This window comes from Erpetoichthys calabaricus, chromosome 8 (assembly GCF_900747795.2).
Source record: "Erpetoichthys calabaricus chromosome 8, fErpCal1.3, whole genome shotgun sequence".
NCBI lineage: Eukaryota > Metazoa > Chordata > Cladistia > Polypteriformes > Polypteridae > Erpetoichthys > Erpetoichthys calabaricus.
The window spans coordinates 43,223,381-43,235,781 of NC_041401.2; the positions used below are offsets into that span (position 1 = coordinate 43,223,381).

At 34.6% G+C, this 12,401-nt stretch overlaps 1 protein-coding gene across 1 annotated transcript in view; it reads right to left on the reverse strand.

The window, feature by feature from the left end:
• dars1 (aspartyl-tRNA synthetase 1) overlaps positions 1-12,401 on the reverse strand; it is a 76,797-nt gene that overhangs the window by 14,181 nt on the left and 50,215 nt on the right. Inside the window, exons 7-9 of the mRNA XM_028806500.2 lie at positions 4,785-4,887; positions 3,782-3,862; positions 958-1,017 (exon numbers count right to left, since the gene is read on the reverse strand). Of these exons, the coding sequence (XP_028662333.1) occupies positions 958-1,017; positions 3,782-3,862; positions 4,785-4,887 (244 nt within the window). The remainder of the gene's footprint in view (positions 1-957; positions 1,018-3,781; positions 3,863-4,784; positions 4,888-12,401) is intronic.

Genomic DNA, 12,401 nt, shown 5'->3' on the forward strand with positions numbered 1-12,401 from the left:
CTTCCCTTATTGAGCTGTGGTTTTCAGTCACAATGACAACCGGAGTGGTGTTACCAAAACTTTCACTACACATATTTCTTGCAAAGCTACTTTTGCTTTTACAAACACAGCTGTATCAAATCAATGAAAATCCTGAAAAGAAAAAAAAACAAAACAAACCCTCTAGCAGATTGCCCTTTCACCCTGCAGCACACAGGCTTTGACAACAACCATTTGCCGAAATGCAGGTTTCTATTTATTATCAGTCTATAATTACCAGTAAATATGTATTGCTATTTACTTCTTGCACAAGGCAATTATTCAACAAATGAATTATAAACATGGAACACATAAATTATAAACGTGGCACTATACTCTTTTCACTGCAGACTACTGTGAATTTCCCCTTGGGATTAATAAAGTATCTATCGGTAACATATGACATTTTAGAGAGCCCACTGTTTTACAAAAGCCAAAATGACTGGGAGAATTTTAAAATTCCAACAATGTATTCTGTGTTACATGAAAAAGTACTTGCCGTTGGCATTTTAACTTTCCTGATTACAGCAGGTAAAAGAGAAAATACACAAATAATGTCTATCAAACTCTGAAGTGAGAAGCACAAACTGAACATACAGTAGGTGGTTGCAACATTTACATTTTCATGCTGGTTTTATTTCCATTTTTTTATTTTAAAATATTAATCTATTTCTTCATTAAACATTTCTGCATGAAAAATTATTTAAATTGCACTGATTTTTTATTTTAAAATTGGCATAAAGTAAAGCAAGACACCAGATCTTACAGACATGATGGTGAGTTTTTGCATTCTGAATTATATTTTAATACAATCAAATTATATCTGAGTAGTGAAACCAAAAAACAGTAATAATAATAATACTTTTTATAAGCACCTTTTCCCATGCTCAAAACACTTGAATGTGGCTGCCCTGCTGACTAGAAAGTTGATCAGCTTACCCTAAGATCAATAACTCTGTTATCCAGTCGAGTGTCTTGGTTCACAGTAGCTCTTCCTTCCTTAAAGAGACAAAGCCATGAAAATTAGGTTAATTTTTGCATCTATCTACTATATTATAAAACACTAAAGTCTGTGTGTCTGTGTCCAGGAAGAGTGAACGTGTAGGAGCCAAGCTGAAAGTTCCCTTCAAAGATGGGAACAATGAAAGCAGACAGGAGGCAAGCAAGACACCTTGAATGACAAAGTCTGAGAAGCAGGCTGTATGGGTACACACTGAAGAGACAGAGCACCGAGCAAGAGAGGTTAAGGCACACAAAGATACAGAAGAACGGCAATGAAGTACATGGGAAAGGCAAGAGATATCAAATATTTTAAAATTTATTCTATTACCTCTTTTTATAAAGTGGCTAGTTAGCTCTAAAATCTGAACTATACTTAATACAGATACAGTGAAAGTAATGACAAATGTGAAGATTTAAGCAGTAGCTGCACATAGTAAGCAGAAACAGCTTATGTTAGATTTGATATTATATTAGCCAGTTAATACATCAGTGAAAGAAAAAATGTTTTAAGATTTTTTTCCAAAAGGTATGGAAATTCTAAACACAAAACAAGTGGGATATAAATGATGAAATATTCTAATTTAACATTACAAAAGTGTATGGCAAATTTCAGAATAAAAATGAACAACAGCACCATATCAAGTAATTTGTTTCTGTGAAATCATCATTTAGTCAGAACATATTTTATTTACCCTAAGTTCTTGTCTATAAGCCGCGGCTTATCTAAGGAAAAAAGTTGTGAAAATGAAAAAATAGAATATCGGCTTATACATAAGTCCGGCTTATACATCCATCGCGGGGGTTGCGTTCCAGAGCCACCCGCGAAATAAGAACATCCGCGAAGTAGAAACCATATGGTTATATGGTTATTTTTATATTGTCATGCTTGGGTCACAGATTTGCGCAGAAACACAGGAGGTTGTAGAGAGACAGGAATGTTATTCAAACACTGCAAACAAACATTTGTCTCTTTTTCAAAAGTTTAAACTGTGCTCCATGACAAGACAGGGATGACAGTTCCGTCTCACAATTAAAAGAATGCAAACATATCTTCCTCTTCAAAGGAGTGAAGCAAACAAATCAATATGTCTGTTTGGCTTTTAAGTATGCGAAGCACCGCGGCACAAAGCTGTTGAAGGCGGCAGCTCACACCCCCTCCGTCAGGAGCAGACAAAGAGAGAGAGAGGGAGAGTTTGTTTTTCAGTCAAAAATCAATACGTGCCCTTCGAGCTTTTAAGTATGCGAAGCACTGTGCAGCATGTCTTTTCAGGAATCAGCTTTACAAAAGATAGCAACGTGAAGATAATCTTTCAGCATTTTTAGACGAGCGTCTGTATCGTCTAGGTGTGCAAACAGCCCCCCTGCTCAATCCCCATACGTCAGGATCACAGATAGTCAGCGCAAGAGAGACAGAAAAGTAAGCAATCTAGCTTCTCAGCCATCTGCCAATAGCGTCCCTTGTATGAAATCAACTGGGCAAACCAACTGAGGAAGCATGTACCAGAAATTAAAAGACCCATTGTCCGCAGAAATCCGCGATATATATTTAAATATGCTTACATATAAAATCACAATTTAAATGACCGCTACGCGCTCGTGTTGACTCGGCGACGCCCAGAGCAGAAAGAACGCGCTCCGGCCGCTCCAACCACGCCATGCGGGGAGTGAGAGAGACACCAATATCTCACACTCTCTCCCCCCTTAAAGAAATTAAATGGCCGCGAGTGAGACCACTGACCTCCCTCCCTTCTATTAGTTATAGGTTATAGTACGTTCGGCTTATCCATGAGTCCGGCTTATCTATGATACGATTTTATTTTAAAAATTCGTATGATTTTTGGTCTCCGGCTAATACATGAGTCCGGCTTATAGACAAGAACTTAGGGTAATACTTATTGTTCCCCATTGTGCTACATGGAAATGTACCATCTCCACCTAATAGATATTTTGAAAACTGTCTATGATCTTAAAAAGATGAAAGTATTTTCCAGCTCCTCCCAAAGTGAATAGTTATCTACCTTTTTATTTTTGCTATATCCATATAGAACATGAAAATGTATGGTTAAAGCAAATTGAAGAAACCGGATCAACAATAAATATGCCTTTTTTATATAGTACATTTGGAACAACTATCTTTAAGTGCTATACAGGACAAAAGTAATTTACCAAAAATACAATAAACCAATAAATAATAAAGGGTAAAACTAGATAACACAAAATTACAACAGTACCAAAAGCCAAAAAGCAATTTAACAAAAATCAGTTTTTAAATGTATTTTGAAAACATTAACTATAAGGTGCAGATCTAATATTACGAAGCAAACTATTCCAGATTCTTGCACCATTTACAGCAAAGGAACAATCATCCTTACACTTACAAGACAACAGATCAAAGACCTAAGTGACCTAGAGGTGGAGTAAGGAAAATGAAAATCAGAGATATATGAGGGGAGCCAACCTATCAAAACAAACATTAAAATGAAAAAATCCACCCTAATGTTAATGGGGTGCCAGTGTAAAGAGGACATCACCATAGAGAAATGTAATCTGGTTATGAGGCAGTAAGCTGTGTATTAAAAAGAAGCAGACTGGAATGCTTTGGGTGAGCAACAGAAATGAGTAAATACTTGACAGAGATGATATCAGTGGAAATGGTGGCAAAAGACTAGGTTAAAGTAATCATTATTAATAATCATTTGCAGCAAGTTGAAAGCTTATGTCCTTTTTTTAAATAGCTAAGCATGTAAATGAAATGACTTACTTCATCACCAGCGCCATCAGGACGGACAGCATCCTCTAGCTGCAGGGGCAGACGTGGTTCAGCCAAGCTGATCACAAATATCTAATAAACATGAAACCAAATAAATTTGTGAAATAAAAATAGTTTCCTTTCAAACATTTCATACATTGAACTTTACATGAACTCATTTAAAACCATACAGCAAACTGTCACTAATCATTTCTCTCCATTTTTGGACTCCCCCAGAATAAAGTGTGAAGAGCAACTGATTCTAAATTTCATTAGCCATTAGACACTAATGTTTACATTAATCAAACCACATTACAAGCACACAATGATGAAAGAACTTTAACCACTAATGAAGTACATAAGAAAATACTTTCCAAATATTTTCTTATTTAGTAAAACGATTTGCAACAAGTTAACCTATCCATCTATTGAAACCTAGTGGTTAACAGTGTTGCACAGAGTTGACTCACCATGTTTAGAAAATTAACTTAGCTTTTATATATACAAAGCTGAATAACAGCAGAAAAAAAATGAAGGAGTCCATGCTTACACCTAACTAGTTCAAAATGCATAGGTAGCTGCATACATTCTACATAAACTGAATGTATGTTTAAATGCTCAGGCCACATTTAAACCATGTAATTTAAACACCACTTGATATCAGCTCAGATTTCTTCACTAACTTTGATTTGGGCATTTACATCTAGTGATAAATCTGCTTCAGTGTGTATTTGTGAAAAGAAAGATGGGGTAAAGATTAAAGAGGAAGAAAAAAATTGGACAAACGTGATAAAGGCTAAAAAGCTAAAATGTTAAATCTTTTGAGTAAGAAAATACGCTTGACCTTGCATTTGCCATCTATATTACTATGATGAAAGAAAGAATACTGATTCCTATTTTTTTTTTTTTTAATTTAGAAAACTTTTTTTGGGCTCTCAAAGACAAATAATTGTAATATAACGTGCACAGTTTACTACTATTTCTAGCCTAGACTTTTAAAGAAGTAAACACTTACTTTTTCAATATGCAGCTCCACATCTTGCTGGGTGCAACTTTCAATCTTCTGATCAACCTTCCTCACCACTCCCTCTACATCAACAATGCTTTCCTTGTTAATACTATATAATTTAAAACAAGACAAAATGTGTTATTTCCAACAGCTAACCAAAAATATAGCAAATAACACAGAATACATTTAATGATCAGTACAATGTAGATTTAAATGTACTACCATCTAGACTGAATAAACACCCTGGAAATAAAATTGTTTAATCATTAATCATTTCCACTTAAAAGAGGCTTTAATTAAACTACTTAAAATAAAAATCAGGGTTGGGGTGAAGTAATGGTAATTCATTGAGATATAAAACCAATGTTTATATTCTTTTACCCATAAGCAACTGTTTGGTCCGATTTATAGTGTACTGAAATGGAAGGAATCAGTAACAAAAACAAGAAAAATAACTCTTACGTACTATTATATGACAAACATTTAGAATATAACATATTCTATACGTTCTAATTCTAGTTCATATTCTAACATATAGAATATAACATATTTGCGTAATATAGTGCAAAGTGGATTCTTCTTTCAGACTGCCAATAACACAAGGGGAGTTCCAATTCAAAATCATACATATGCATTTTCAATCTGTGTGATTACATTCATTTTTAACACGGCATTTTAACTTTACAGATTGCAACATACTTTTAACATATCTATCCAAAACACCTGTTTCTACTAGGAATGTTAAAAATCCAAGAAATTTGGTAAAAACTTATAATAAAGAATCAGAACTATGTAAACAATTACACTGAATTCTGAACTAAGTGTCAATTTACAGCAGCTAAAAATTTGCACATTTAAATTTCAGCATGTTTTTGCATATTGTGTTCTGCTGTGGAAGTCTCTACTAGTTATTTTCTCTTTTTCCTATTCATTATTTCTCTCTCTCGCCCCATCGATGCTAATAGATGGTCAGACTAAAAAAAAAAAAAAGAAATCACCATCTATTTGACTTGCGTGCCTTTGGATGGGGAGTTTAGCTGTCTTTTGTTGTGGGATACAACTCTATATGCCAGTATCAACTGAACAATTAAAGGAATTTCACACTCATAGTACTGTAGTTTTGTGCCAAATCAGGAGATGATTAGCTGCTTTATTCCAATATTCAGTTACTTTGGTTGTGTTTCACAGAGCAAACTTTCAAATGAAGAAACATAACAATACACACCCTGTGGATGTGTCAATGGCTTCTTTCATTAGACAAAAATGATTTTTTCTAGGGAAAAATTATCAGGGATGACAAGAGCTGTACTTGTGCATCAGTGCATTTATAATACCTATGTGAGTTGTTTACCGAATATACCGTAGCTCTGTAAGCAGAATGCCTATAATCTGATAACTACAAGAGTATAAGAAAATGATACACTACTTTGCATACTACAAAATGGGCACATTTCATCTACATTATGTATGGCCACAAAAACAAGCCATATTCTTCTTCTTCTTCTTTCGGCTGCTCCCGTTAGGGGTTGCCACTGCAGATCATCTTCTTCCATATCTTTCTGTCCTCTGCATCTTGTTCTGTTACACCCATTACCTTCCTCTTTTTCTCTTGCCTGGCAACTCTATCCTTAGCATCCTTCTCCCAACATACTCAGCATCTCTCCTCTGCACATGCCAAACCAACGCAATCTCGCCTCTCTGACTTTGTCTCCCAACTGTCCAACTTGAGCTGACCCTCTAATGTACTCATCTCTAAGCCTGTCCATCCTCGTCACACCCAATGCAAATCTTAGCATTTTTAACTCTGCCACCTCCAGCTCTGTCTCCTGTTTTCTGGTCAGTGCCACCGTCTCCAACCCATATAACATAGCTGGTCTCATTACTGTCCTGTAGACCTTTCCTTTCACTCTTGCTGATATCTGTCTGTCACAAATCACTCCTGACACTCTTCTCCACCCATTCCACCCTGCCTGCACTTTCTTTTTCACTTCTCTTCTACTATCCCCATTACTCTGTACTGTTGATCACAAGTATTTAAACTCATCCACCTTCGCCAACTCTACTCCTTGCATCCTCACCATTCCACTGACCTCCCTCTCAATTACACACATGTAGTCTGTCTTATTCCTACTGACCTTCATTCCTCTCCTCTCTAGAGCATATGTCCACCTCTCCAGATTCTCCTCAACCTGCTCCCTACTCTCACTACAGATCACAATGTCATCAGCAAACATCATAGTCCATGGGGACTTCTGTCTAATCTCGTCTGTCAACCTGTCCATCACCAAGCCATATGAAGAATGAATATTCAAACTCACAATACTGAAGTAAAAATCGGGAGTGGTCTCCCCCAGACTTTTTTGTATTCTAAGATATGTGGATGGATATTTGAGGAGTAAACTGCAAGACAATGATTATATTTTTATATACATTAAAGAACCATCAACCACAAGTCAAATTAAATTAATAATATATTGAACAATTATTATAAAAGTAAAGTTGAATAGATTGGACTCTGTAGCTGTATGAATAAAAGGTAAAGTACCACTTCCAGTTAACGGAAATATCCCAAAAATTGACAGAAATCTACGTTTTGTATCTAATACTTGTATGCAAAATTTGGTTGACTGAAGTGAAAGCATTCTCAAGTTCTCATGTTTACATACACACACGCACACAGACATAATTCCAAAAATGGCATTTTAGGACTCAAGAAGGTCTACAACATTGAGATTCATCAAATTTTCGAAATGGAATTTTTGAAGGATTGCAGTACTTTCCCTATACTTCGCAAATGAAAAAGTCAAGGAGGTCTAAAACATTGAGATTCATCAAAATCTCAACATCGAAGTTTTGGACAATTACAATATCTTCTCTATAGTTTGTATACAAGAAAGTAAAAATAAACAATATGTAAAAAAAGGAACTTGGACTGCAATTATTTAATACAAGTCAAAATCTGAACTGGGTAAGCTAACACTGGAAAAAATGGGGGCATCCAAGGCCTGAATTTTAACCTTTTGGGACTATAACATTTTCAAACAAACCATAAAACTGCTAGGCATTTATTTAAACTCTAAATCTCTTGTACTTAAATGCTCAAACAAGTCATAATTTTACCTGTTGAAATATCTGGTGTTTTGAATCTTGTAACTAATATTAATGCAAACTGCTAGATATAGCCTTGGGTAATTAGGATCAGAATGGACAATCAGCTGCAGAAAGAAAAATACTTACTGATTATTTATGTAATCATTATTAAATCTGCATAATGAGAGCCCTTTAAAGTATGTTGTATGCTGTGCATAAAAAGGAAACACAAAACGTAAGAAAGTGAAAGAAAGTGAAGACTGTCACCCAGACAAGAAGCCTGAACTCCCAAAGAAACTGGAAAGGCCTCTGACCAGTGAATATATTTTAAAGTACATATGTACCTAGACTTGAAAGTAACCGCGTCTCCAGTGTGTGTATTGAACCCAAAATGTGATCATACCTACATGCATGGGGCAGATTAGGAGGTTCATGGATGCAAGATTTTATAGTTTTGCCTTTTTTTGTATACAATTTTTAAAATATTTTCTACGTCATTTGTACTGAACAAATGTGTGAGAACTGTTGGCACGTTTTATCTTTTTTTTTTTTTTATTGCCCTCAACGGACCAATTTGTAATGAAATTTAGGTGAATTTTAAGGTTTGAGGGTTTTTTTGTTTTTTTTTACACTCTAAATGTCTATGAAATGGCAGGTGAATCATTGTCAACAAAAAGCAGGCACCTGAGAAATAAACTGAAATGTTACTCACTTGTGATTTTTCTGTCCATACAGTAAAGGTTTTGTTGACCAGCACATTCCGATTTCAAGTTTGAATTACATCGTGATATACAACAAGTGCAAAGAAAGGCAGCACAGTAAATCGCTTTCTATTCCACATGCTTTATGCGACTGTGTTCAGCTCGCTCCGTAACCACAAATGCTGTGTGAACACCCACTCTCCGTCACTAGCCGCCGTTCACTGAATGAATACATGCGGGCGTCTTGTGGTGGATGACCTTCTATATTCAAGTTAAACATTACAAGGGTTAATGACTAGCGGCAAGAATATTCATTAAAAAACGAAAACTAAAAAGATTTTTAGTAAATTATATTTTATTTCAGTTAGTCTTTCCAGCTACTTTAATAGTTTTGTTTAGTTTTAGTTTTTCATTTTGATTTTGTTAATTATTTTATTTCAGTTTACGAAAATGTTTTTTTAATAATAGTTTCAGTTTTAATTTTAGTTTTCATTAACTATAATAACCTTGGATGGATGGTTACACAGAGTATTCGTTTCTCACCAACTATGTATGTGGTCTGGTCTACCTGATCACAAGTGAACTTGTTTTGTGTGGTTAACTACTATCCTGCGCAATCATAAATATAAGATGTGAGACACTGACCTACAGGAAACAACCTCTGAAAAGGATGTAGGGATTTATGTTGACGCAACACTCCCTAGAGTTAGTTTTGAGAGCTGGGGATCAGGCCCCTGCCTTAAAACATCACCCAAGTCACAATGCATCAGACCATTTTGGCTCTTTCTGCAAGTGGTGAATCCACTGGAGGATAGATGCATTTTGCTCCTTTGGGAAAGTCCCATGGATAAAGGATTGACCGACCATCAGGTGCTCGCCAACCAGCTCACGACTAAAAGCTTGATTCCAGGGCAGGTCCCCAGTTTCCCTTTTCCCCCAATTGCCAGGCAGAATACAATATAAAAATCCTTAAAACTTGTCCTAAGGGGAGTCAGAAGCGAGAATGTTCAACTGGTATGAGCGTGAACACAAAAATACAATGGGATATGTTCTTAGACAATAACATTGAATTTTGTGATACATTAAGACAATACTGATCATGTTCATTTTATTGTATTGCAGATGTCAAATTTATAACCCAGAGAAGCTAAAGCAGAAAAGACTAAAAAGGAAAACATAGACTAGTTATGTGATAAACATGTTCACAAGCCATAGCAAAGCAACCTAAAATATGCCAGTGGGGGCTGGGCAATCTCGTGGCTTCAGCACCCCTGCAGATTTTTTTTTTTGTTTTTCGTCATCCTGGCCATTGGACCTTACTTTATTCTTTCTTACTTATTAGTATTGCCTCATTTTATTTTTATATTTTTCTTTTTTTCTTTCTTCATCTTGTAAAGCACTTTGAGCTACATAATCTGTATGGAAATGTGGTATATACATGTTATTGTAAAATATGTGCATAGAAAATAATATTTTAAGTTCATTAGACTATTGGTATTCAGATTTATTGGAGGCAAGATAAAGAAAGTTGGGTTGGAAAGTGAGGTGAGAAATATCTTGGTAACACAGAGCTGCTAATGAATTCAAGCACAAACAATGTGAACAGATTTTTTTGTACCAAAGAGAATAGTGTCACTCCTGTGTTCTCTTTAACAACCCCAAAAAATCAAAAAAAAAAAATTTTGCTTAAGAAAGATATTGCCCAATATTAGCAATGTGTTTTATGCCTCCAAAGCCTGAGACAGATGTGTACTTTATAACATTTACAAATAGACGAGTGAAGAAACATGTTTTACTCCAGTATGAATGCAAAACCTTTAAAACAGTACATCAACACAAATGTATAACTTACAACTTAGTGTCTGATAACAAAATTACACTATTTACAAATCAAATAAAAACAAAGCTGAATACTATTATAAGCACTGTGAATTTGTTTCATTTAAATGTATGCAAATAAAGAAACATACTACCTCTACAGCAGGCAAAATTTAACAATATTGAAATTGCAAAATTAACTAATTAACAAGACATGCATCAAAAGGTTACTAGTGAAATGAAAGAAATGTAAACGTTACATTTCTTCTTATTACAAAAAAAAAAAAAAAAAAAACAACATGTTGTAATATGTTGCTCAACCAAAAACCATAAAACCCTTTCTAAGGTTCTACATTTATGTTCTTCCTTTTCTAAAATCAACATATCATGGTTACACAAGGTAACCAAAATATTACATGAATAATACAATATACTGTATACCGCCTTACTCATTTACCACAGGAAACTTTTCAAATCTCTACAAAAAAAATAGAGGTCAAAAAAATGTAATCAAGTACAAGTCTAGTTACATTAAAAAATGGCAAATTTCTAAGTCAGTACCTAAATATGATGCACTTTCCAGCAATAACACCAAAAAACTGCTAAAAAAAACCAAAACATAACATAGATGTAAGAGGCTGATGACAATGATTTTGGAAAAACGTCACGAGATCCTAGGGCTGCATTTACATGATGAGATGGTCAGTCAGATTTTACTAAAAATTATCTTGAAAATTACAAGAGCATCACGTTCAACTCATATATTATCCACATATTCTGCAGTTATATGCATACTCAGTTCAACAATGCAATTACTGATCCATTGCCAGAAAAACTTAAAATGTTCACCATTACCACTAAGCATGATCACTTTATCCCCCATCTCACTTCTGGATTCACACATCCAGTCTGCTTACATTCAGAAGCTCAACCGTATCTGTACATTTTTCTTTGGTTAATGCTAAAATTCATAAACACAAACAAAAATCATCTCTAATCATTATCACAAAATGTTTTTTGCAAGTGGTACTACTTTAAATCGTGTATCTGGCTTATCAAGCATTTCAGCGCTTTTAAATATTATATTCAGCATTTTCATGACAAAAATGTTTTTTTCTAGTCAAAGTCAAAGTGAACTTTGTCATCTCAACCATATTCAGGTATACAGATAAACGAAATTGCGAAGCTAGGGGTCCACAGTGTAACAACATGATGTGCAAATAATAAATTAAAAATAGAATTAAAATTTAAAATTAAAACACAAACAAGACATTGTGCAAAGACAAGACAAAGAAGAAGCAGCAATATTGACGTATAGTAAGCAAAATGAACATTGATGCAATGTATGGTATTTGCAATCTAGATACATAAATATAGTCAATAGATATGTAATATAATAAATAAATAATAAATAATAGATATAGATAATACAGAAATTATCAGTGTATGATAATAGTTGTTTAAGACGTGTAAACAATGACAAGTCAGATAGTTTCGCAGCAGAAGAATATCAAGAGTGTCAAAATACTTAAAGGTCAGTATGAGATTTTCAGTTCTTTTTCTACATGCACACTAATCTTTGCAGGAAAGTGGCTTGCATGTATAAAAGTTCTGTTTTTAGAGGTGGTTGAGGCAGTGTGGAAGATCCCAGGGGCAGCATGGTGTTAAGGAGTCTAACAGCTTGAGGGTAAAAACTCTCCTGCAGCCTAGCAAATCTGACTTTGATGCTGCAGAACTAAAACTGCCTAAAACTAAATTGGACACTGTTGATAACAAGCCAAAAGGGTCCCTATGATAAAAATCTGGGTGTCACTCACAATACTCCTAGACTAAGGCAGATCAAAGTACTACTTTTTCATCTATATGATGCACTACACATTGCCATGTATGAACTTTGTGACAGCATATTCATTATTAGATTTTAGAACTTCATAAAACAATTAATTACATAAACAGTATTGGCAACATTTTTTGTTTTCAAATATGTAATTAAAGGAAAAAACATTAATAATGG